At 34.7% G+C, this 27,932-nt stretch overlaps 2 protein-coding genes across 4 annotated transcripts; one reads left to right on the forward strand and one right to left on the reverse strand.

Annotated features, from left to right (window-relative positions):
* The first annotated feature begins 675 nt into the window (after nt 1-675).
* On the forward strand, nt 676-1,280 carry LOC110098235 (mini zinc finger protein 1). The gene has a single exon (XM_020824991.2). It carries the CDS (start codon nt 696-698, stop codon nt 1,083-1,085), a length of 390 nt encoding a protein of 129 aa, XP_020680650.1. The 5' UTR covers nt 676-695; the 3' UTR covers nt 1,086-1,280.
* An 11,416-nt stretch (nt 1,281-12,696) lies between these two features.
* Nucleotides 12,697-26,321, reverse strand: LOC110098224 (ylmG homolog protein 1-2, chloroplastic). Of its 3 annotated transcripts, none has more exons than XM_020824969.2 (2): nt 25,535-26,321; nt 12,697-12,970 (listed from the first exon to the last, which is right to left on the reverse strand). In XM_020824969.2, the coding sequence occupies exon 1, from the start codon at nt 26,294-26,296 to the stop codon at nt 25,601-25,603; it is 696 nt and encodes a 231-aa protein (XP_020680628.1). In that variant the 5' UTR covers nt 26,297-26,321; the 3' UTR covers nt 12,697-12,970; nt 25,535-25,600. The 3 variants fall into 3 exon arrangements, with proteins under 3 accessions (XP_020680628.1, XP_020680627.1, XP_020680629.1); XM_020824968.2 differs by lacking the exon at nt 12,697-12,970 and adding an exon at nt 14,130-14,437; XM_020824970.2 differs by lacking the exon at nt 12,697-12,970 and adding an exon at nt 15,071-15,380.
* Nucleotides 26,322-27,932: the final 1,611 nt, after the last annotated feature.

Raw genomic sequence — 27,932 nt, forward strand, 5'->3', positions numbered from 1 at the left:
AAATCTAATATATAGATATATGTATGTATATGATATTAATAAAATTCATATAATTGGGCTAAATTAAATCCTCACTCCATTGAGCATTGGCTATATTTCCTACACATAACAAATAACTATACCATAAAAAGAAATATTCCAAATATTATATAATATAGAGTAATATATTGAATATGTATTGACTTAATAAATTAATCTTTTTATTAATTAATTCTACTATTTTTATAATCACATTAAAAACAATTGTATCCAAATTCATTATATGACTAACTATTCTAAACATTATATATAATCATATTCATACTTTTGACTTTATAATTTAAGTTAATGAATTAAAAAAATTATGAAGAGTCATAATTAAGACCTTAATTTGATAAAATTCTAATACATATTATTCAAAATCTTAAAGATACACAAGACAAGCATATCAATGGCGAGAAATATTTTCCACCTTTGGCTCACTTATCCGCACAATTAGGCTTTATGAATTATAATTAAGAGAGAGATTGTTTGTTCCATTAACCAAAACCACTCCCCACCCACTGAGCCAACACCTAAAAGGCACGGCAACCTTTCTTTCCATATAAAATCCACACGCAAACGTAAGCCATCTTCTTCTTCATCTCTCTCTCTCTCTCTCTCTGTCTCTCTCTACCTCTACCTCCCCCCCTTTTAATATCTCTCCACCTTCCTCCATGCCAACTTTCTCTTCTTCATCTATCCATCTCCTCTCAAACTTCGGCAGAAGAAGAGCTGAAGAGAGCATGCGGCCTCAGCCGGAGCCAAACAACGCTAATTATATTTCTCCCCCCAATGGCTCCACAAGGAAGAAGATCAAGGATCAAAAGGTTGTGATACGGTACACGGAGTGCAGGAAAAACCATGCAGCTAGCATGGGCGGCTACGCCGTCGACGGCTGCAGGGAGTTCATGGCCTCCGGCGACGATGGAACCGCCTCCGCCCTCCTCTGCGCCGCTTGCAACTGCCACCGGAGCTTCCACAAGCGCGAGGTCGAGCTCGACCAGCCTCCACTCTGCGACTGCTCCTCCACCTCCACCTCTACCTCTGAGGTGGAAAATTCTTAGCTGCGCGGCCGTTATTCAAAGTGTAACAAAGAGAAGGAAGTTATAGAAGAAATTGATGAGGGGAGAGTTATGAGTGAATTCTACTATCATATTTTTCTCTCTTTTATATTTTTCAATTGATGTCTTGTTACGCGCATAAAGCATATTCTGTGTGAAATATATATTTACTCTCTTTCTTGATCTCCTTCCTCGTCCATAGTTAATAAATCTATGCCAAAAAAAAAAAAAAAAGTTTGATTTCTGCCATTGATAATTCTATGGAGTTTTACAGCTCGGTTCTGTTAATCCTTCTTGTGAAGATTGTAAGTGTCTGTGCTTTGACCGTAGAGGAAGAAATAGATTTATTGAGAAATGATAGATTGCTCATCACTTATAGAGTATAAAGGAGCTAAGCATTAGCCACCATTGATTTGAGGCCGTGCTTAATTAATTAATCGGGTTTAAGTTCGGACATAATTTGAGTGATTATAAAAGAAATATTAAGAAATATATATATATATATATATGTGAGTATAAGATAAAATTTCAAATTTTTTAATATTTTATATTTAAATTCTTAAATTATTTAATTTTATATTTTAAAACTACTATAGAGAAAATATTAAAAATTTCTCAAAAAAAATATTAAAAAGACTGTCCCAAACATAACCTAATTTTTAGCTGACAGACAGATATTATCTACAAGGAAAGTAGGCAGGCAGAGATGTACTTCTTAGTCAACTATAAATAACTTTGCAATCATATTCAAATTTTACCTCAATTTTACATTTGAGTCCCCCATTTTTTACAAATTCAAAAAACATTTACAGCTTGACATAAATATTTAAGATAAAAACAAGACATTCCCGAACTAAATGTCTTACAAAGTGGTGAATGTCTTTTTTACCTTAATTTTTTAAAATTAAGCGTTATTTACAGATATAACAATTTTATTTGGGATTATTGAGTGCGTAAGCCCAATGATAAAAATAGAAATTTATTATTATTATCATTATTATTATTATTTATTGAAATCTCATTATAAATGTGCAAAAAATGATAATTTATATGAAAACATCATGTTAGAATATCTAAATGCAAAATATATTTAGGTAAAATTGAAAACTCTTAAATTTATTCTAAAATTAGTGCAATTCAAGATATTAAATATAATATTCATTTTAATATAAATTCAAAAGCTTTAAATTTTATTCTGATATTTTTTTACATTAGAATATATTGAAATTTTTTTTTCTTTATAATTAACTTAACACTGGTGTATTTAAGATGCTTTATATTATATATAATAATAAATAATTTACTTTATTTTATGTTAAAAAAATAGATATTTTTATTTATATGTAACCAAATAGCCCATAAAGATTGACAAGTTTCATTGGTGTTCATTTTATTCAATGCCTTGTTACTTGTTCAAGTGAACCACCATGTGAATTGAATGTGCATTATTGAGCTTTCTAGTTTTGCATAATTGAATACCTAAAGTGGTTGACTGGTATTATTTCTTATATCTAAAATGGAGGTAAGATTTAAATTATTTTATGTCAAAAATAATTTTATGCTGACTTGATTTAATTTGTGTATGCTTATAGTCAAAAAAATAAGAAGCGTGTTCTGAAAAATAACTCTCAAGGAAAAAAAAAATATTATGATGCTTAAAGAATGAGCTAAATAAGAGAAATGACTTAAAGTAGCTTAAAAGAGAGAATAAAATGTTGTGAAAGTAGGTTCTTTGTCTCCCCCTTGGAGAATTTAATTCAAAAGTGTTACACAAAAAAGCTTTTGTATCTTGATAATTTGAGAGCATATTGATTTTTTAGTCTATTTGATGTAGAGAATTTAGACATTATGTTCTTAAAATCCATACCTTGATTAATGTTATTAGTGATTTGATTAGATCTATTGTATTATATTATTAGCTTTTCGATTCATGTTGCATAAAGATATTTTGTTTAACTGAATCAAAAATAATTGGGATGAATCTTAATTTAACTCGATAGTGTAAAAACTTTTTATTTTGGGAAATTTTGGGACCATAGCCCATATTATAAACTATGAAGGAAAGAAAACATAATTACATGTATAAAAGAAAAACTAGCAACAAACCAAAATAATGAGGTAGTTGCGGTAAAAGAGAGCCTGAAACTAAAAAACAGGAAAAGAAAAAAGCTAAAATAGTTACAAGAGCTGAGATGACTCAGAATGTTCAACAAAATCGAGACCTCCAGCACATAGAGAGCATCAAATTCTCCTGGTTGCCGAGAGATACCGTCCAAGGAGAAGCTGGGTAGCACCAAAACTTATCATTGTCCGTCCAAAAGATGCTCGGCCAGCCTTCAAGAAGAATCAGAAAACCTTGGTTGCCAGAGAACTAAGGTCCTGTGAGAAAAACAGCCAGAACCAAAACCAAAACCAAAGCGACTAGGGAGAGTCCAGCCAAAAACTCCAACTCGCACATCAGTGAAGCATATGAAGGAAAAGATGAGAATCCTTCCATTTTGTAGATTTAAGAAGCACTACCTTTTTAATTTTCCAAACAATCGTGGAGGAGCAATCAAAAGAATTCCCAAAAATTATATCGTTCCGGCCGGACCCTCTAGATTAGTAGATAGCATCGTAGCACATAAGTAAGTGGAGGTTTCTCAGCTGCTTGTTTAAGTCCAAATCATTGATATAAGAGAACATTTGATAGAGGTTAGGTCGGAGAAGTAAGTCAGTAAAGTGTGGGAATATTTTTTTCACAAAACCAAAAGTAAAATCACATCGGAAATATATGTGCGATTGAGTTTCCATAGAGGAAGAGCAGAAAGAGCATTTGGGAGGAGTCGGGATCCCTCTAATATTCAGAGCTTATGCAATTTTTAGACCATTTCTAAAAGCGAGCCAAGCAAATGCTGAGAAGTGGAGAACGTATCGCTTGTGCCAAATAAAATCCCAGTTAACTTTATCACAATCATCATAATAATGAATAATAAAATTTCTAAAAGCTGGTTTCTCAGAGTCCTGGAGCCAATTACAAACCCAACCATCCTTGTGAATAGGAATAGAGGAAATTTCAGTGGCAATGGGAGGGGGCATATAAGCAGGGACAGTCTAGCTGCCATTTGTAATAAGGAATTTGACCAGATAAAGGGATAAATCCTGCCTTAAGAATTCAAAGGAGCGCTCAGGCAGGATTTCATATAGTTGTTTACCATTGTACCAGGGATCCCAAAGGAGGGATAGGGAAGAATCACTCAAAATTTTGAAATTAAAGCAGGCCTGTAATTGGACGACAACACCACATAACAATTTCCAATACATAGAGGTGCGGGAATGAGGCACCAAAAGGAGATGTACTTGGCTCTCCACTAGCTAAATAAAGGACTAGCAGTGTTAAAATATCTCCATATTAAAGTCCCGCTAAATGCATAGTAAAGGGTATTAATGGCAAGGATCCCAATGCCACCAAATTGCTTCGGTTTACAGGTATCTTTCCAAGCCACCATATGAAGTTTCCTCTTAGCAATATCACCGTGATATATGAATCTAGAGCAGATTCTATCAATAATTTTACAGTAGTTTTTTGGTATGATGGATCTTCTTATCCAATAAGCCAACTCAGAAATTGGATTCTCCCAGCAAATGAAAGGAACTTTGCTTTCCAGCCATCTAAGGAGCTATACAATTTTTTGCAATAAAGGTTGGAAATCGAAATTGCGGAGCTTTCTAGTGAAAATCGGAAGTACAAGATATTTAAAAGGGCTTTGGGATATAAGAATATTCAGAATACTACCAATATCAGAATCTACTGAGACATTCTTAGAGAAAATGACAGTGTTTTTATCATAATTAACCCGCAGGCCCGAGGCATCACCAAAATGTTATAACATATTTTTGAGAGCATGAACATTATCAGTAATAGTATTACCAAACACTAACAGATCATCTGCATAGAGTAAGTGTGATATAGAGAAATTCCCAATGTTAATCCCTTCGAAGTGCTTGGTAGCGGTTACTTCCTCAAAAAGAGAGGAAATGCCATCCATAGCAATACTAAAGAGATAAGGTGAAAGAGGGCATCCTTGTCTAAGGCCGGAGGAAGAGTTAAAGAAGCCTTCCAATGCTCCATTAATGGAGATAGAAAAATCCACATCAATAATACAACCTTTGACCCAAGCAATGAAGGTTACATGAAACCCTTTGTCAGACATATGATTAAGAATAAAGTCTCTAGAGACCGAGTAAAGACTTTGTGAATGTCAAATTTAGCACAAAGAAATTTGTTCCTGTGTTTATGATTAAAATCTCCCAGAAGCTCATAGGTTAAAATAATGTTGTCCACAATGTAAGCAGGATCATGGAACTACAAATCTTCATATTTAGGTCTATTTAGGGTAGGTTTCTAGCTGATTTTTTTTTTTCATACAAAAATTATAATTTCGTTCGGTTACTGTTTTCATTCTATTCTCACAATTTTTTAGAAACTTTTAGTTATTAAAAGTTAATTTCTGTGTGCGTAACAAAAAAGTTATTTTCTCCATAGTAACACAACTAACTTTATAAGAAAATAAGCAACCAACTTCATTATTAAGCAAACCCTTTGAATTTTTTTTAAAGAAAAAATAAGGCCATAAATTCAAGATCAAACTATGTGATTTTGTGCTTGATATAAAAATAATAATTATTATTTTATAATTTATTGAGCACAATTTTTTAATTCAAATGTTGATACATTGCCAAGAAACCTTATCTCATTCAACCATTAGTAAAGAGAGATACTACTAAAGACAAGAATAAAAAAAAATTGTCTCATACATCTTATCTCATTTAACCATATTTAACTAAGACTTAAATCAGATATATCTTTAATTAATTATCAATATTAAATTAAAATTTCAATCATTTAAAAACATAAATGAATTCTATATGAGATGTATGGGATTAGTCTCCATCTTCCAAAAAAATAATAGTTTAACTGATCAAGTATTAATTTTCTCAGTCTATTTTTAATCACCTAATTAGACTTCTATTCAAATTAATCGGCAGCACATCATTGCAACCTTATCGTTACAAACAAGACCTAAATAATCCTCAAATTTTATATTTTATTATAATTATTTAATCTAATGCTTAATATTTTGTATGAGATGAAATCCACATCTACATCATATCCTATTATAAATTAAAAATGCATTTCTTTATCAAAATTTTAAAACTATTTTCATTATTGAACACTTATTATTCCAATCAACGCTTGTGCTTCATTTGAGATAGTTTTTTTACTGCTCGTTAAAACAACTTTTTAGTATAACAAATAAATTTTTTATATTAAAAATTGCTTTAAGAAGCAATAAGGAAGCTATCCCAAATGAAAGCTTAATGCTTTCAAAAGCAACTTTTTTAATATAAAAATTACTAATTTAAGAATTTTTGTATCGAAAAACTGCTGTTAAAAATAATAATAAAATCTTCCTAAACGAAGCCATGATTTTAATCATTGAACAGCTGCTTCTCAATATTTCTTTTGGGTTCATTATTGGCATCATCAGCTTATTAAAAGTTGACTTCCGATTAAATAAATTAATAATCATTGTAAACACATATCATGCGGGTCCTGTAATGGCATCATAATTTAACCTATTTAAGAGTTGACTTCATATATATGATGTAGTTTAAAAATGTGGATAAATATCATATAAGTCCTTTAGATTTGAGTCATTAGTTCCATGATTTTAAGCGCTCAACTTTAGTCTTTAATATTTGAGTGGCATTTCATATAAATCTTTTATTAAAAGACTCATCAATTAAACCTTAAAAATAAGATTGCAAATGAACTAAGTTGAATCAAGTTATTTTTTTCGAGTTCGAACTTTAATTGAACTTTAAACAAATCAAATTACTTATATGTTTGATGTTTATGGTATAAATATTTAATTTATTGATAGACATAATTAAATATATAAAATTAATTAAAATTAACATAATTCAAGTAGTATTATTTAAGCTGATTTTTGAAGTTCAAATATTAATAAGAAATTATATATTTATTTATTCGGTACTCACATTATTTTTCACCACCACCAGCCACCGCTGGCAACCACCGTTGTCGGCCACTACTGCCATTGACAGACCATCACCGCCGCAGCCCATCGCCACTAGCAGACCACCGTCACAGCCCACCACCGGCTAACCGCCCATTATCAACCACCATTGCCAGACGCCTACCACAGGCCACCACCGCCGACCACCATCATTGGCCACACCACCGCTAATGTCGGCCACTACCTACTATCATTTTTACTTTTTTATATTACATTCATTTTACTTCAAATCAAATAAAAAAATAATCTAATACATTTCTTTCACACTCATCTAAACAACTCAAAAATATTTATTTTATATTGCATTCCTTTTATATTACATTCCTTTTTCCGGCAACTAATTTTCTATTAAGTCTCTTAAAACCTAATAAAAAAGAGACATAAATAGCTCTCTACAATTCCCTCTAATTCCCCTCTTCTAATGCAAAAATCACCCTTCTTCTCCTCTTGCTTCTAATGAGAACTATTTCCAATGATCTCAGACAATGTCACCTCTTTCAAAAACTTCATATAGTCAACCGCAGCTTCTAGATCATTCCAATTTAATCAAATTTGTGTCCCATGCACCCAACTTGCATAGTCTTCTACATTGATTCTAATTAAAGGCCAAATTTATGACACTCAGAATGGAGAATCAAATGGAAGCCAATTACTTATCCCCTAATAATATTATACTGAACATAATACTGATCAAGGAATACAAGTTGTTAATTTGAACGCCTTATAATTTCTTTCACTAAAGAAAATCATAATGAAAAGATTCTATAGCAAAAGTTGGTATTAAAGATAGAACCCATGTCTGTATTGTTTAGCTATAAAAGTTGGCTTTCAAATTTGCAGTGTTTTCTCACCACCAAATTAACTGTTTTGGATAGACCTCTCATCTTTTTTGAAAGATGTCTTGTTTCATGACACAGAAACAAGGGGATGAGATTGTAAAAAAACAATAAGCTTAGGTATGTTGAATATGGGAAGAGGTGTATGTAAATTCATGTCAAATGAATCCCAAAAAGGAGATTGATTAATAGTTAAGGAAATTTATTCAGCTATTTAATTGTTTCCATTATTTGACACTAAGGCTTTGTTTTGAAATGGATTTCTTTCTGCTTCTTAAAACAGCTTTTCAGTACAAAAATTAAAATATTTGTACTAAACATTTGCTTTAAGAAGCAAAAAAAAAAGCCGTCCCAAACCAAGCCTAAGATTTTATTTGGGATAAATTTTTTATTATTTTCTAAATCAACTTTTTAGTACAAAAAATTTTAGCCCAAACTATGATGTTATTAATAATCCCTCAAAGGCATTACATAGCAAGCATAAATTGAGACTGTAAGCCTCCTAATTACATTGATTTGAGTGGAGAATATAAGACAGAAAAAAACATTATACAGAAATTGTATTTCGATCATTTGATGATCATGGAAAAACCATAAACAAAACTACAGCCTATTTGCAATAGAATAACAGTATTTCATTTTATACCGGACGACAAGCCACAATATTATCTTACTCTTTCTGAAGAAGGCATTCCATTTTATGAAATATTTTCTATTTTTATTAACAGTAGATTTTGAAGAAAACAAAAATCACATACAGACAAATCTTCACCCAACCAAAATCTAGCAACAAAACTCACAAGCCTTGCTGGCAGGCTACAAAGATACTTAGAATATGGGGTGGACCAAGCAATTATATTCAAAAGAGCTCTGCACTTATTGTAATAAGTTATACAGAATATATAGTAGCTAATGCCAACGTGCAGAGCCTAAAGCTATCTAGACATATGAAAGGCACATGAAAGTTGAAATGAATCTCCAAGCTTTGAGAAAACGGATGAGCTACCTAGGTGGCTTTTCAATTGGGGTTGGGACCCAATGTTCCAGTAGGCAAGCCTAACCCAGGGGCTGAGACCCACCATGTGCACGGTCCCATCGATGGCGACAAGAACAAGCTGGCTTGCATACATGGCAATGGCCAGCTTGTATGATTTTACTTATGGGAAAGCCATGTGGCTCTGTCGATAGTAGGGTTATGAATATAGTCTCACACAGAGAGATGAACTCACCAGAGCCCTACATTGGGCACCCATACCCACACCCACCTATGTACCCACCCATATCCAATGGTGATGGGTGGGTATGGGTACACCCATGGCCTTGTGGGTGGGTATGGGTACGCCCATGGCCTTGTGGGTGGGTATGAGTGGGTACTCAATATCGATGGATAAATTGATTTACATTGCTAATCACCATATATCTTATATTACTGCAATCCTCACTATGTAATGTGCAGCACTTAACCACGCTACGACTATGATAAATTCTAATATGCGTCTTGAAAGTTTACAATCATAGCAAAGAACAACAAGCTTCAAGGCCATCAATCCGTGACAGACTGCGTTCAAAAAGCATGGAAAGTGGGTAGGTATAGGTGGATATGGCATCCTGAAACTCACCATGGGTGAGCGTGGATGGGCAAAGCCTGTCCGAGTAATGCATGGGTACCCAACCAGGACCTCATGTAGGGCTTTGGAACTCACTCAGGAATACTAGTACTACTATTGTGTTCTTGGTAACAATTACTATTTTATCTAATTATACACACTCATAATATAATGACTTTTTAATATTACATCCAAATAAACAGCATTCGATAATACTCTCCCCCAAATTGTAGCATATATATGTTTATTAGCTTCAACTTATAGGACCTGGAGCTTTTGTGAAAATGTCACTTGTCATGAACTGAAAATATGAGTAACAAAACTCATGAAAAATAAAACATCATATATGAAATAATAATTAACCTCAAAATGTTTGGCCCTTCCATTTTACACAAAGATTGCTTTCAATGTAAGCTACATAATTGTCATAATCATAGCCTTGATTATTGAAGAACTTAAAATCTTCTAAGAATCTTAACCAACAACATTTCAAATGCAGAAAGAGTTACGACTCTCCATTTTACTACCACACTGGATCAGGCTTGGTCATTAAGTGCATCCAGTTCAGCATACACAGTTAATTTTCATAGAGGAAGTTATAGTGCTTCTATATCCATCCTAGGAATAAAAACAACAGAGACATGGAAAACGATGCTAAGGATGTAGATAAATGCTTGAATAGAGGATCATAACATTTATATCTTTTTATGGGTATCTGAGAGTATACAACAACAACAACATCAAGCCTTTATCCCACTACGTGGGGTCGGATACATGAATCCTTTTTCTCCATTGTGTCCTATTAAAAGTCAAATTCTCGTTTAAATCTAATAAAGAAAGGTCGTTCCTAATATTTTCTAACCAAGTCTTTTTAGGTCTACCCCTATCTTTCTTAACATAAGTCAAATCTAATACCTCTACTCTCCTAACCGGGTCATCACAAGGCTGCCGTTTTATGTGACCAAACCATCTAAGGCGACTTTCTCTAATCTTATCTTCTACTGGAGCTACTCCAACCTTTTCACGTATATGCTCATTTCGTATCCTATCTCTAAGGGTAAAGCCACTCATCCACCTGAGCATCCTCATCTCTGCCACACTTAACTTAGTATTATGCTTCTCTTTTAAAGGCCAACATTCGGCACCCAACCTTTGTATCTGAGAGTATCTTAATCAAAAAAATATATGAGTGCATGAGAAGATATTTTATAATGTTGGTGAAAAATATCAAAAAAGGCAACTAAATACCCAATATAGAAACTAGGTATATTAAGGAGAGAGGATATTAATGGACAATTAATAGTTAAGAAGTGTATAAAAAAAATATTTAATAAGGTAACATGCAAGACTATAACTCCAGATTCAACACTCCCACCAATGGTTAACTTCAAAATAAGATCCGAGCAAATAATAAGATAAAATGTTACATCACAATTATGAGTTATAGTAAGACTATATAAATAATAAATTTATTGTAAACTAGGAACATGTAAGGCATTAAAGAGAGTAAGATTGCAATAGTGTCATTTCTAAAAATAGAGGATAAGAAACCATCAACAATTATGATACATGTAAAAGAAGAAGCATGCAATGACAAATTATGAATTACATGCATGTCAGAAGTATTGAAACCAGGAAATGCCAACGGAAATAGTGAAAGCAAAGCCTAAGAAATATATTGATGTGAAACAAATTAGGAATTGCTTAGAAATTTATAAAAAACTTAATTTAAGCTTAGTAACAATAAACTAATGTTTCACCATATGGGATTTTAGGAATTTAAGAATCTCAATATTGTTATGCAATCGGTTACATAGTAGAATAACAAGAACTTAAAATAATTTCAATCATAAACATAAACTTAAATGTTGTAAACTTAAATCCACCACTTAATAATTAGAAAAGTCACCTTGAGTTTCCCTCACTTACGCTCTTTGAAAGGTCTTAGCGGAAAGAGAATCTCAGCAAACCTAATGATGCCACCACAAGTGATAGACTGAAAGTTAGCCGGAAGGGGAGACGCGGGTGGACGTTCAGTGATTCGCCAATGTCCGGAGGGTAGATGTTCTTCAATAGAAGGTGCCAAGGTGAATAAAATGTGATTGGCGTAATCTTCAACAGAGTCGTCAACGTCCAAATTGAGGTCGAAGAAAAAGGATTGAAGAATATCCACTAAACCTTGCGGGTCGTAGTCGAATCCGTGGTCACGCTAGGGATCGCCCGAGCACTAGTAAGAAAGTCAGGGAGGAATGATTGTCTTCTTCTTCTTCTCTTAGAGAACAACTAATGAAAGAAGAAAATCCAAGGGGGAGGAAGAAGGAGAGAGGGGCGGCCAAGGGAGGGGAGGGGTTGGTTTTGCAAAGTTAGGGTCAGGGTTTGGAATATGGCCAAGCAACTAAATTCTGAAATTAATTTCAGATTTAGTAAAATAGGAAAGGGGGTTTGAATTTTGAAATTTAAATCTCAAATTCAAAGGAGGGATAATGGAAGTAGAAAGAGAGGAGGAGAGGGTTAAGGGGGGAGCATATATGGGGGGAAGAGAGAGAATTGTAAGGGAATTTAAAGTTTCTTAATTCTTTAATCCAATTTAGGAAAATGATAAAGAAATCAAATCTAATTTAAAATTAAATTAGACTTAATTTTAGGAACTTTCCTAATTTAGCTTGGTTAATTTAGGAAAGTAATTAAAATTCAAATTTGAATTTCAAATTGAATTAAAATCTTTCCCAAATCATTTAGACTAATTTAGGCATGTAATAATGATGATTGAAATCATCATCAAGAGGGCCAAGGAGGTGTGGTCGGCTGCTATGAGAAGGGTAGGGAGAAGAGGACGGGTTTGTGGGCTAGGCCGAAGGCTATATGAATGGAAGGGTGGTTAAGGGTCGGCTGTAGGAGGAGGGTAGACTAGGATTGGGCTGGTGGCTTGGTGGGGAAGGGGGTGGCCGGTGGTTTGAAGCAAGAAGAAGAGATGGTTGGCAGTTTGAAGCAAGGGAGGAGTCGAACCACGAGCCGGGGACACTTCCGATGACCGGTTGGTGTTACTTTTGCCCACACTTTGGACTTCACCACTCAAGAACTCACAAGCTCTCAAAAAGAAAACCAAGAATATTTTTATTAAACAAGCATTAAACCTAATACAAGACTAAGGGCCTTATATATAGGCCTCAAAGATAAAAGAAGAGACTGAAATGCCCTCAGGGCTACAACTCAAAACAAAACATAAGCAAGGGTACAAACGTCCAACTTGAAATAAAATAAGCTAATACATGAAATATATCAAAAATACATGCTCCTAATCGTAGTCGTCGATCTCCGATGCTTCTGGTGATAAACGTCCTGATGTCCTCATCATATATGCCCTGAGAAATAGAGAGAATTCTTCTCCTATTGAAATGAGTTGATCATTTTCATCTTGAAAGATAGTAATAGAGCAAAACTTTGATGAGTACAATACCCTAGAGTTATCTATTGATGCATATCAGATTGTCAAAAGATAATCATAAATTTTTTCAACACTATTTAGGAAGATGATTAGTACAATTGCAATATGTACTAGAAATAAAGAGATTTGGATGGTTATGATAGCCACGACTTTGTCAGCCTCAACCATGATTAGCATCATGAAGATGAGATGGGGAGCTCATGATATCATGCAAGAGAGAAAGAAAAAGATAGTAAATCAACAACAACAACAAAAACAACATCAAGCCTTTATCCCACTATGTGGGGCTGGCTACATGAATCCTTTTTCTCCATTGTGTCCTATTAAAAGTCAAAATCTCATTTAAATCTAATAAAGAAAGATCATTTCTAATATTTTCTAACCAAGTGTATGAAACAAGAGAAGCCCTAATGTAATTAGTCACAGTGCAACAAGATGCAAGACAACATGCAAGACAACATAAACAAAGTGGAATTTGTGATATGGCATGGCATGAGCAAACATACACTGTGAATGCAAGCCCTAATGCAATTAGTCACAGTGCAACAAGATCGCAAGTGCCTAGCACAAAAGCAACAGCAATAATGCAGCAAGGGATACCAGTGCGTAGATCATGAACCAATAGTTACAAGTAGGAGTGAGCAATAGGGCTTGGGTCGTGGAGATCAAGCACATGAAGGATTGTAGGAGGTGAGTCGATGTAATTGGGGCCTTAGATTTTGAATGTGCAGATGGGGCTAGGGATGAATTTGAGTGGACCATAAGGCAACAAACAAGTTACTGAAGCGGATCAACAACCTTTTCTTGTGCTTTGATACCATGTTGTGAGAAGAGAATTAGATGATCTCGTTCGGACTGATGATGTCTATAAGTTTATTAATACGCATATATAATGACCACAATAGAAAAAAAAAAAGCAAAAGATTGAATAAATCTAACAAAGGGAATATAAATACATAATTTCCCAAATTATAGACTCCTAATATAATGATTTCCGAATATCACTCCCTAATAAGCATCATACACTCACAATCGTAAGTAAAGTTTTCCCATGCAATATGAAACTTGAGAAAAAATGATGATCACACGTCAAACAGTTCCAATTTATAAGCACAAAACAACAACAGCTGAGGTTGAGGACACACGTAGCATTAGTTAATCATTTTGAGCATGTTAGAAAACAAGGCGCTGCTAAATCTATTGTTATTGCACAAATTGGAAGGCATTGTACTAGAAGTATCGATCAAATCAACTCAAATTAAATTTTATAGCAACTTTTCAGATTGAACTTTTGAAGCTACTCGAGCATCCTTGAGCATATTTTCTGAGGTAAACTACATCACGGGCCCTGCCTCTGTCTATAATTATACTTGCTATGCGTATCCTGTGGCAGAATACAATAAGCATTAGTGTGAGGCATCAAACTATGAATGGAATGAAAACCTTTTGACAATTGCAAACAAATCATCTTGAATTTGACAAAAAAAAAAGCACAAAAATCCCTAACAAAAATTTCTTCAGACAATTAAAAGACTTTGTGGCCTTGAAACAAGTTATTTTGGCAAACAACAAAGTACCTAGTTATATAGGTCCACGATGGAAGCTATAGATTGAGATGTATGTGCATTGGTACAAAAGCAGTACAATCTAACCCACTGTTTACCGATCTCCTGAAATGTATTATTATTTATATATCCTTGAACTCTTGAACCATGTAAGGCAGGATTAACATAAATCATACAATCTTTTGGAACTTGAGTTGCGGTTATCTGGACAGCCATTCAATCTCTTAAATATCAAGTTACATGCTGATAAATAATTTTAAGAAATAAAACAAAAGGGTTTAGCACAGCTTGGCCTAACTTGAAAGAGGATTAATTGGGTTCATGTCAAAAAAGTTGGTAATATGAATGGAAAAAATAGGAAATAAAATTAATTTCAAACATGGTCTTCAAATGGATGGTTGGGATTACTTTTCAAAGCCATAGAGATTTTGAAATAGTGAAGTCATTCCAAATAATCCAAAGTAGATTGGATGGATGCATTTCAAATTGAGAAATGTACCCAGCTCCTTTATATATTTCATCAAAGACATAAGAAATTGTTGATAAACAAGAAATATTCTAATGTAATGTGTCATTATTGGGTATGTAATAACATTACAATATAATAAACGCCACACTATGAGCTGGATGCTGCTAAGTTTTATATGGCTAGTTTTCTAATAAATAAGATACTTTGAGTTGACAATCATAGTATTCTTTCTTGGTTTTCCTTCATATAGCCGTTTATGTAATTCTGTGAAATTCGATAGTTCCTCAAATCATCTGCATGATTACTCAAACGTCAAATTACAAATAGTAAGTATATATGCATAGTGCATCAAAATAAATCAAAACTGAACTCAAAAAAATATGTTTCATTGAAGATGGAGAGAAATGGATAACATACTGAACAAAAAGGGGACATAGAATCAGCAGAAGACATGATCATCATATTGTCAAGACTCAAGACTAATAGAAGCTATACAAATCATGAGTCAGATGGGTCAATGGTGGAAATTATAAAGCTGTTGACCTCAACTCAGCTTTCAAGTTTCAACAAAGATATAACTGAAATGCAGCCGTCAATGGCAACAAGAAAAGAAAATTGCATCATTTAACATTCAAGAGGTCTCTCAAGGTTAATTTTTCCAGAACTTCATTTTGTATTAGCATGCCTAAACATTTACCTTTTGCTTTGTTTAGGAAATAAAAATCATCATCATTAATCTTATCCCAACTATCTGGGATCAATTTTTTTAATCCTCATTTTCCATTCATTGTGTTGTCTAACACATTAATCCAATTTCTCACAAATATTTTGAAGAACTTCTATCCATGTTAGCTTAGGTCAAACAATTTTCCTTCCCAATCCTCCAAAACTAATTTTATCTACATATAATGGGTGCATTTTCTAGTCTTCGTAATACATATATAATCAGATAATCCACACAAGCCTATTTCGATTAAAATTTTGAAATATGTCACTCATGTTATTCCTCTAATATAAAATTTTATTAATTTATCCTTCCCAGATTTATTTCTCATATATTGTCCTCATTATTTTATTTCCAACAAGCAAAACTTAGATATCAATGACTACTTTTAATGTCAAACACTTAGATCCATACAACATCACCGATCCAAGAATTACTAGATAGCATCGATGATATCTTCTTATGGACAAACTCCTAAGACGCTTCTTCATTTTAACAATCTAATCTCAACTCTAAAAGTAATACCCTCATCATATATATCCAAACTTCTATATACTAGATCCAATATACTTAGACCTATCAAGTCTGGTATCACACTCTTTTCTAATAATAATTAATAACCAACAGACAAAATTACATATTCTATGTCTTGATTCTAATAATTCCAAACCCTTTATCTTCTAAATATTTTTTTCAATTGTTCTAACTTCCCATGTATTTCAACGGATATCTCACCAATTAGAACAACACACCAAGACATCTTAATTCAAATATCTTTTGTAAAGATCTCTATAACGAATAAAAAAAAAAGATATTGACTCAATGTTGATCTTTGATATTATCAGATTGCAATTAGAAACTCTTTTGCCCCTCCATAACTCAATGCCCGATTATACACATATCTAACATCTTTAAACTAGTTCTCTAAAATTAACATACTTTTTTCTAAGTGCATATTCATCACTATCTGTAATAGCTTCACAGTACTCCTCATAAGTTTAATTCCCCTAAGGTCAACATACTCTTAAACATCTCCTTTGTCCTTGAATATTGGCACCAAAATAATTCTACATTCAATTGGCATCTCTTTAATATTCAAAATCCAATAAAAATTTGTACTAACCAAACCATCATAGCATCCCTCATAATTCTCCAAATTTCAATATGTATCTTATCTAGATCCCTTCTTCAAAGTTAACTTCATTTTATTTTTTTGAATCAATCAATAATAAATCTCATGAATTTGTTAATAATTTTCTTAAAAAACATATTTCATGATTTTTCAAAGAAGCATTTCTACATATCCTCGATATCTTCATCTTAAACTTAGACCCTATTATATTCGCTTCTAATAAATGTAATTTGATCAATGTCTCTAAATCTCTTACCTCTTGTCTTAGCTATTATGTATACACACACACACACACACACACACATACATAATTGCATACATTCATATATCCCTATTTCTATTATTCCTTAATACTGAGCTTATATATAAATTATCAAAAGATAGAGATTTGCTTTCATTCATTACACTTTTTTTTACAAAGCATCATATATTCATTATATCCCCATAATTTTAAAACTTCACATTCATTTTTCTCAAGTGAAGTTACCTTAAGACGTTTTAAAATTACAAGTGTGAAGCTTAATGCACCTGAAGTGTATAATTCTAATATTAAACTTATAATCCTATTTGTTTCTAAGCATCACATCCAACCATTCACTAAGTACGAATCTGAATATGATTAAAGCATTACATATACGTTTCACCCATTGTTGGATAAAAATCCATATTTTATTGCTACGTATATTTTCCAATTGCATTTTCTCTAAATGAGTTTACTTTGAAAGATAGATTTTTCAACTTAACTAGCATGACATGTCTAATTATTTGTAGCTACATCCTAAAAATTCAAAATCATTGTAATAATAATAATTTGTCAACTGCATGCCCTCTTCATATAAGGAAAAAAAATTTTGCATACTTTTCAAATTATTTTTTATTCTTAAAATACATGTGGATAGGGCAGGAAATGAACCAATATCGTTAACGGCCTAAGATACAAATGCAAAATGACATTCATGATTTATATATAGATGAAAGACATATCCAACATATATATATGAAGCCTCAAGCCTTCTAACAAAGTACAGAGACAGAAACCTTCCCTAGGGGGTCCCTAGAACTGACAACTTGAGAAAAACCACCTGCTTGAGCCCATTTGAGAATATAGGAACTTGCAAATAATTTTATTGATGTAGTTATATTTATTTTAACCAAATATCTGATCTTAAACAAGGATTACTTATATATGACCTCCCATAAAAGTAAGACCCCATAGTTAATTCCTCTCACTTGTAAGAAAACACTCTTGATTAAGGAGGATGTTTAGGTTAATTTTAGATGTAAATTTAACATTTAGGTTTGAAGCTGATTAATGTTGAATGATTTGTGGGATGGAGGTAGATCAAGTCAAGATATTATTGGTTTTCATCCCAGATATACCAGCAGAATTAGCCTACCAACATTAAAGCTCTTTGACTGAGTAACATTCAAGGGCATTGCCGCCCTTCAAGCATCCCAAACAAATCGATGAATGTATAGCAAAAATGAGCTTTTGAGAATGATATTAACTAGTTTTTTTGGAAGATGGTTTGGACTACCAACTTTAATAATTTTTCAAAGCCAAGAAGCATGGTAGCTTACGCTTCAGAGGTACTAATACATCATCATTAAGAGTCTTAAATCCACGACATAACCATCCTTATTTACAAGATTCCGTCTAACTGAAAGAAGCATATCTAACACATGTAAGTTTTACTTGATTGAATTGATTTTAATTGATGGATTTATTTATTAGCATGAAAAGTGGCTCGAGTAAGCCTTTTTATGATTAAAGGACTTTACCCTCTACTAATGAATCGAAAATGCAAAGATAAGTACCCTTAAACAAATAATTATACAACAAGTGAACGTTGCCTGCAGTTGATAACATTCTCTATAGATGAATACATAAGTATACAACAATCGCTGCAATACTCGTACAACCTGCAGAAGTACAATGGCCAATGAATATACCTATCCCCTACAAGAAGAGGGAATTGGATATACAACAAGTGCAACAAAAGGATACAAGCATGTGTGTTCTTACAGGCCGCTGTAGAAGACCCATTGTACACTCAATCTATTGTTCATAGGCAAAATACAAAGTGAATACATCAAATACAAGCTATCATAGAAGATTCGTTGTACGCCCGGTGTGTCAACTACAAACAAAATGCATAATAACTACAGTAAATAGAAATTCATGTGACCGGCGCTAGAAGATTTGTATGTAAAGCAAGAACCACAAACAAAGGCATGTGAATGCAGTTATCTCCGAATAACTAGCAGGAGATTCATTAGTGCACTATAATCCTTCGGCATAAAGCAACAAGTAGTACACGACAATTTTCCTATATGAAATGGGCAAATGACCGTAGTGCTACGCCACGTCACCGAATCTGCAACACTCATACGAGCAGACAGAAGGCATCTACGAGCATCTACATAGAGTATTGGGGCATACCTGAATGTTGATCATTCGCACAGTAGATCAACGTTAAATGTTCCTGAAAATGCCCCCACACATGCACTACAAATGTATACACATAGACATAAAGAAGTGCATATGCAATCAAATATTCGCATGGGCCCCGGCGAGCGTGTTATGGGTACACACGCGACGTCTAGGGATGTTGCACGGGTTAATAAATAAACTCAAGTTCGAGCCCGATCCTTCTATGCTGACAAATGGAGTCGACATGGCTCGATCCATCGAACAAATATAAGATCGTAGCATCGACCGGGATATTTATTTTATGCATTCCTATAAGGCCTTCAAGGTCAATAATCAAGAAAACTCATTCACATGTGCATAAAGCCTATGGACCCGATCCTTTGTCAACAAGTTGATAGAATCATCGAACAATATTCAATCCTCAAATGCAATGACCTCATACACCCCGATGATGGCCGTGTTGAACGTAGATCTCAACCTTAAGGGGTTAATTCCAACTATTCAAATACCACCCAAATACCTATAAGATTCAAAAATTAAATATCCAAAACTCTAAAAAATTTAGAAATCCCAAATATTTAAAATTGAAATTAATCATCAACCACTTAAAGCACAAAATCCATCCACCCTCCATAATAATTTGTTAAGGTTGACAGATCTGAAAATTACTTCAACTCACATAGAGCTAATATCTAATCGAGAATATCACTAAGATTCATTCTCAAACAGTCTCTTGTCAGTAAGGACATGGCACGGGTTTTGTCGCCAAATGGCACCGCAGGTAAACAGTTAAGACCGAGGCCCTCTGAACCGAGCGGTTTGCCGCCAAATGACGCCAATAAATTACAGTCATGGCGAGAGCCCGTATACTCCCCAATGGCATCAAATCCTTGATATCTGAATCAATAGGATATAATCGATAGGGTACAAAGCCCTCTATTAGCTAAGGTGGATTCAAATTTGTCCCCTCAGATAAACATCCATCCCAGGTCTACAAGATTCCCATGGACGACGCAACTCATGGCTGCCGACAAGGATCCTTCTATCAGGTTGGGTCGACTACCTCCTCTGATTAAGTAGACCATGGACCACAATGACCCGGGACGATGGAACCATGGGATTTTGATCGAGTCCATCATCTATTCCTCCACCATTCGCTTTAAGTATAAAATGATGAAACTTCAATTTTAAAATATTAAAATTTTCAACCAAACTTCCAAGTATCCCTAAGCCCATGCTGCTACTATATGTTGAATATCACGTATCTACGGATACTATATATTCATTTGATAAGTAGCCTTAATCGAAAGTTCTCTCTCGTTATCAGAAGGGGTAATTAACTATAGGGGTTTGCGCCTATAGGAAACCATAACTCATATCATAAAGTCCTCAAAAAATGAGGGTGAAATCTCTAGGTAGTGTCTTCTCTACAAACTCATCTGCCTTCCCAAAATTTACCCTGGAACTTAATCCATTAAAACACCCCCAAAAAGCAACATGTGGAGGTCGAGGCCAAATTTTTGGAGCCCACATAGCTCAAATCAGATATCCAGACAGCATTTAGAGTGATGAGGTCTCATGACTTGTGAGAGGCTATGGAGCTAGCAGAGTCAGTGGAGGACCAAAAACACCTAGAGAGTGGTGCCAGAGGCAGTAGCTCATAAGGTTCATACAGGATGATCACCACTATTTTAGCACCAACGGGACCAACACCATGTAGCCTTTGAGAGATCCTAAAGGAGAAGCCTGTAGGAGGGGCGGTCGGGGGAAATTTCAAGAAGCTCACTGCGAAGGAGCTGTGGAAGAAGAAGGATAAGGGATTGTGCTTCAGATGTGATGAAAAGTATACACCGGGGAATAGATATAAGGACTGAACTCTCTAGGTTCTCACCGTCTGCGATGATGAGGAAGTTGAGGGAGGTAGGAGTGAGGCATCGGTAGAAGAGGAAGAGCTATATTTGGACATGATGGATGTCTCCTTAAACTCAATGGTGGGATTCACTCCAAATTACACCATAAAAGTGAAAGGAGAAATAGCAGACAAGGAGGTGGCGGTGTTGATAGACAATGGGGAGACCCACAATTTTATCTCTAATTAGGTTGTAGACCAATTGGGGGTGAAATTGGTGGATACAGGGTGTTATGGAATGATTATGGGCACTAAGAAGGTGGAGACGGGTAGAGGAGCGGTTCTGATCATATACGAGGTTTAAATGAGAGAGGACTTCCTTCCATTAGAGTTGGGAAGCATTAATGTCATCATGGGGATGAAATGACTACAGATCTTACGGGATACCAAGGTTAATTGGGGAGCATAGATGATGAGCTGGTGGTGGAGGTAAGAAGGGTGATGCAGGGTTATCCAAAACCATGATGTCACTTAAAACCATGGTGAGGATCATATAATAGGTGGGAGGAGGATTTCTGGTGGGGCTACAGAGCTTAGAAGGGATCAGATTGGAGGAGGGGGAGACATACCTCAATAATTATGTAATCATACATAATTGCTCTAATATAATCATTCATAAATCAGACACCTAAATATGGAAGGAGATCGGCGCAATCTAAGTGAGCCTCCCATAGATCACATCCTAGCCGTGGGATCGAAATGTCAAGGGACGACGTAGATCGTCACAATCTAGGTGAGTATCCCATGGATCCCCATCCTAGTTGTGGGATCAAAATACCAAGGGACGGCTGGGATTAACACTCCCTCTCAAACTAAAGATACAGATTTGTCATTCCCAGCTTGGTAATCAGCCCCAGAAAGGTAGAGTTATTAATTCCAATGTTTAAAATTGTGTATTCGGGTATTGAAGCGTTTTTCATTCGTGAGGCGAGGCGTAAGCCTCAAAATTAAAAGAATGCGTAAACATAAAATGATAAATTTTTTATATACTAATGAGTGAATAATACAAGACATAAAAAAAGCATAAGATATGAAGCGAAATCAAAATATCCCAATAATAAGACAACATGAAATATAGTTCAACTCAAAATTCTATCTTTCCCAAATCCTAGTATTCTTTTCATTAACATATAATTCCAATTTCTAAAAATAAATAGCAATAACATATCACATAAGAACTCATAAGTCATCAGCACTATCATCATTAAGGGGTTTCTTCATTTGAATCATCATTATGATGAACTACTCTCTCCCCTTCCTCCTCTCCTATAGAGTCCAATGTCGGTCATTTACTTCAAGATTTATGTAAGTTTTAATATATGTAGCGTGAGGCATAAGCCTCTTTCCAGTGAGGCGAGGCGGGCCTCAACCAAGTTGAGGCACGAGCCTTATAACAAAAACTCGAGGTGTAAGCATTGAGGCGTTTTTTATTGGAATTGCGCAAAGGCGGGCCTCAAGGTGAGCCTCATATTGCGCAATTTTAAACCATGATCAATTCCTTCAGTAAGAATATCTGTAAGTTGATCTTTTGATGAGACATGATAGATACATATAAGACCACTATCTAGTTTCTTCTTTATATATGTCATTCCACTTCTATGTGTTTGGTCCTATCATGTTGAATCGAACTATGAGTTATGTTAATTGTTGATTTGTTGTCACAATGTAACTCCATGAGTCATTCCCACTTGAGCATTGAGTCTTCTAGAATCATCTTGATCCATAGTAGCTCACATATTCCCAAAGTCATAGCTCTATATTCTGCTTCTGCACTAGACTTTGCCATCACATTATGTTTCTTGCTTCTCCAAGTAACAAGGTTTTCTCCAATAATGTGCATTGTCCTAAGATAGATCGTCTATCAACTGGTGATCCTGCATAATCTGCATAAGTATATGCTTTTGGGATTATTCCACAATCTCTTTTGAAGAGAATCCATTTACCCGAGTTCCCCTTAAGGTAGTGCATTATTCTGTCTACAGCTTGCATGTGAGTCTGCTTTGGATTTTGCATGAACTGACTGACCATGCTAACAGCAAACGCTATATTTGGTCTAGTGTGGGAAAGATAGATCAATTTCCCCACAAAGTCTCTAGTAAGCTTCCTTCTCTACATTTAGATTTTCTTTTACCTTCCCCCAATTTGAGATTTGGTTCTACTGGTATTGGTCCTAGTTTACAACTTACCTTATATGTTTATTTAAGAAGAACATTAATAAATTTTTGCTGTGAAATGACTATTCCTCTGCTGGACTGAACCACTTCAATTCCAAGGAAATATTATAATCTACTATGATCTTTGATCACAAATTCTTTGGCAAGAAATTTTCCTCATAATCACTTTCTCATTTTTATCATTCCCAATCAAGATAATATCATCCACATAAACTAATAAAATTATGATTTTTACTGAGTTTGAGTGCTTAAAGAATAATGTATGATCCTCTTGGCTCTGCCAAAAACCATTAAGTAGCATGACTTTTGGGAATCTTTCAAATCAAGCTCTAGGTGATTATTTTAGCCCATATAAATCCTTTTTTAACCTACACACTATCACCCCCAGATTTCTCCGTGAATCCTGGTGGAATCTACAGAAATATTTCTTCTTCCAAGTCTCCATGTAGAAATACATTTTTGACATCAAGCTATTCCAGATGCTATTTGTAATTAACTTCTAGTGATAGCAGTATCCTCACAGTGTTCATCTTGCTCACAGGTGCAAAAATTTCCTAGTAGTCAATGTCATACATCTGAGTGTACCATTTCGCCACTAATCTTGCCTGATACCTTTTCCAATGTACCATCAACTTTATATTACACAGAGAACACCCATTTGCATCCGACTGATTTTTTTTCCTACTGGTAGGTCAGTGATTTCCCATTTATTATTCTTCTTCAAGGCCTACATATCATCTTTCATGGCACTTTTTAAATTTTCATCAAATAAGGTCTCAAAAAAATCATTAGGAATATGAATATCATTTAATGTAACCATAATTTTTTTGTGTGAATGTGAGAGGTTATGGAAGGATACAAAGTTGGTTATTGGGTGTAAGAGAGATTTTTTGGTATACTTATGTTTGCCTCAATTTTAGGAGATGGTTCAGATTCTTGGATATGCTTTAGAGCATAATTTGAATTTGTACACCTGGAATACACTTGCCCATACCTCCTGTTATCCATAATAACTTTGTCCTCAGTTTCCTGGACTTTGATTTTAAGTTTATGTGGATTGGTTTGAAGTGGAGTTTGAAGGTCAAGAGGGGCAAACTCACTTTACTCATCTTCCTCAGTTTCAATCTCCCCATGAAGATGAGGTTTGTTCATCAAAGGTAATATCAACATATAAAAGAGTTTTCTTGGTGGTTGGATGATAACACTTATAACCTTTCAGGATATTTCTCAAATAAGCCTCAATGTTATTTACCAATTTGCAGTCAATCAACCTAGCAGCAATCTAAGACTTCAACATACTATAAAGTGTATCTGAGAAGTATAATTAAGATAATGTATTGCTCCAACAAATGTCAAGTATCTGATTAAACTCTCCAGTTGTGAAGTATCAAAAAAATTTGGTATCTCCCCCCACCCCACTTTTTTCCCCTTCATTCTAATAATAGCCCATTCACATTACAATACAAGATAAAATCAGGGCAAAATCTAGTTAAGCATGAAAAATGAAAGTCTTCATCTTTAATTAAGAAAAACTATGAATAATGGAAGATACTGCTAAAATTCTATGAGTCTTGATTTGGTGTACAGTAAATGTCTAATCTTTCATTATATATTCGAATAAATCAAAAACCTCACATTTGTTTCAGTGCTGTTAATTTTCTATATGTCATGTAATCTCCTCTTGGTAAATTATGTACATTTTGCAAAAGATCGAACTCTAAACTCTATTTTGCTAGCTGTGCCTTCAACTGTTCTTTAGCCAATTTTAAATTCTAAGAAAATATTAAATATTTTACAAATAAGTAAAAAATAAGGGAAGAATCTTACCACACGTATAACTCTACATAAAATTTCAAGCCAAACAACAACAATCAAGAAAATGCTGGCATCTTTCAATATAATTATGAACAAAGCAAACAATGTATTCACATAACATTCATCTTAAAAATTTAAAATCTTAAATATCCCTCAGCCAAACAGTTTCTCAGTTTAAAAATAAAAATGACAAACCCAAAAAAAACACATTAACAGGTATGGAAGGATGATTTTCATTTTTCAAGAAATTGACATATACCAAATACTAATTCTGCAGCCATATATCATCAAGAAAAGGAACGAATCCATTCCAGAAGTCTTAAACCTAGTACATTCCTCGAGCGCTCTTGAGGATCGAACCAAGCGTGCCTAATACTGCAAAAGCTAGAAGCGGGCTGACGTCTAACGTGTCAAAAATCGGCGGTATTATGTTGCGGAAAAGGTTGAGATAGGGATCGCAGAGATCCCTAATGGCAGAGAGAGGCTGCCGATCCCACGGGATATTGGGAAACCAACTGAGCAGGACCCGCACCATAAGGACGCCACTGTAGATGTCAAGCCATTTACCCATGCCCGACGCAACAACCGTCAGCGGAGTGTTCAAATACCCACTTGGCCGGTCCCGGAGGGCTGCGAAGAAGAGCGGCCCAACACTGCAAGCGAGACAACCCCGCAGAGATTGAATCTCAGTAAGCTCAGACGGGGTAGGAGCTGCCGCCGCCGCCGCAGCTGCGGCGAAAAGGCGGCGAACGGCGGAGAGGGTGAGGGACATGAGGGAGTAGATTGTGCGGGTGGAATCTGAAAGAAGGTTCGGCTGAGGTGATGGAGGTGTAGCGACGAAGGAGCAACGAAGTGCTATGGCTTGGGGCGGCCGACGGTGATGGCGAAGGGCGAGGGCTTTGTGATGATGAGGATCAGAGAGAAGGATATAACTGATGGGCTTAGGATTAGGGTTTTGGATGAAGAGGGAAGGATTTCCGATGGAGGCGGCGGTGGAAGAGACGAAGCTCGCAATCGCCATGGCTCTGACGAGTAGTAGATGACACGGAAATATTAAACTAATAAAATAAAGAATTTCTGAATTTATTTAAAAAAGAATTATAATCGAGAATTTTAATGAAACACAAAAATTAAGAAGTTTTCTTTCCCACATGAAACACAAAAAATAAATAAATAAATGCTTTCTTCATAATTTCTCTCCTTTCTAATTTTTTTTATGTGCTTCCAAGAGCCTTAAGCCTATGTAGGATTTCCTTTTCCTCGTTGTCATTTCTTCATTGTTGTTTTGACTTTATATGAAGCAAAGTTTTAGTTGTAATTCTCTTAAGGTATTATCATCTTTGCTCTCTCATTTTCAAGAAGATTCAAAGGCATGACCCTCGATCTCACCTTCGTTGGATTGCCCGTCGAACTTAAACAGATGAAGAACAAGTCATTCTCATCTCTCCCCTACACTTCGGAGTTGTTTGGTTGCATGTAGGATTTAACTCAAGAAAGATTTAGTAAATCCTATAAATAAGAATTTATCAAATTCAGAGACTATTAAATCTTGAAAATTTTTTGGCATTACATAGTGTAAATCCTGTTAAATCTCGATAAACTATTTGCTACATATTTTAGGATTTATTATGATTAAGGATCTAAATGTTATCTATATATAGAAATAATTTGCATATTGACTATTGAGTGTATAAATAAGCCATCAAGTATACAAATGAAGACAAACATGCTAATTATTAAAAGAGGATTAACTTGGTCGTGTATCATTTTAAATGATTATATAAAAATGTTTAACGATAACTTGTTGATCTTCTAATTAAGTAAATTTAAAGTTAAGCTCCTCTAATAATACAACTCATATGAATACAATAGTAAGACACCATCATAAGTTAATTAACCAAAATTCAACCAAACAGTATTCTAAGCCTATCTCAATTACATTTGATATATCATCAAATAATTTTTATGGGACATGAATCTCGAAGCAAATTTAAGTTGAAATTTTCAAAAATTAAAATGGAAACCATCTAACTCTGATTTAAGCAAACGTATAGTCCAATTGAGCGTCTCAAAAATAGAAACCCAACAACACCAAATTTGACTTGATCCGAGCCCAAATAAGTTCAAACAAATACCCGAAGCGCCTTTGGAAGGTTCAAATCATAATTTGAATTACTAAACGGTTTCCAAATGTGGCTTGCTTATAGTCGAATTGAGCGGCTCGACGAGATGGATCCAACGAGCCTAATATTGTCAAATTCTAATATCATTAAAACATTCAAATGTCCAGTAAACATTTAATGACCAAGGGAATCAACATTGGTCGTCCATTTAAACAACTCACAATTTACTCTTGATCTTTCTTCTATTTATTAGTCATGTCACTCTCATAAAATTATAAATAGACTCCTTATTTCTCATGAGAGGGGATCCCCAAGCAAGAAGAGAAGGAAGAGAGCTTTCTTACCACCAAACTCCTTCTCGACCAGCATCGAGCTTCCACCCGACAGCCGACCAATGTCGGAGTTCTACCCGACTGCTGACTGACGCTGGAATTCCGCCTAATTGCCGTATGACACCGGAATTCTGCCTGATTGTCGTATGACACCGGAATTCTGCTCGATAGCCAACTAACACCGAATTTCTGCCCGAACGTC

Source organism: Dendrobium catenatum, unplaced genomic scaffold (assembly GCF_001605985.2).
Source record: "Dendrobium catenatum unplaced genomic scaffold, ASM160598v2 fragScaff_scaffold_377, whole genome shotgun sequence".
NCBI lineage: Eukaryota > Viridiplantae > Streptophyta > Magnoliopsida > Asparagales > Orchidaceae > Dendrobium > Dendrobium catenatum.

What these genes read in the sequence shown, in the direction of transcription:
- LOC110098224 (XM_020824969.2), bottom strand. Translation starts at nt 26,296, where the DNA reads ATGGCGATTGCGAGCTTCGTCTCTTCCACCGCCGCCTCCATCGGAAAT.
- LOC110098235 (XM_020824991.2), top strand. Translation starts at nt 696, where the DNA reads ATGCCAACTTTCTCTTCTTCATCTATCCATCTCCTCTCAAACTTCGGC.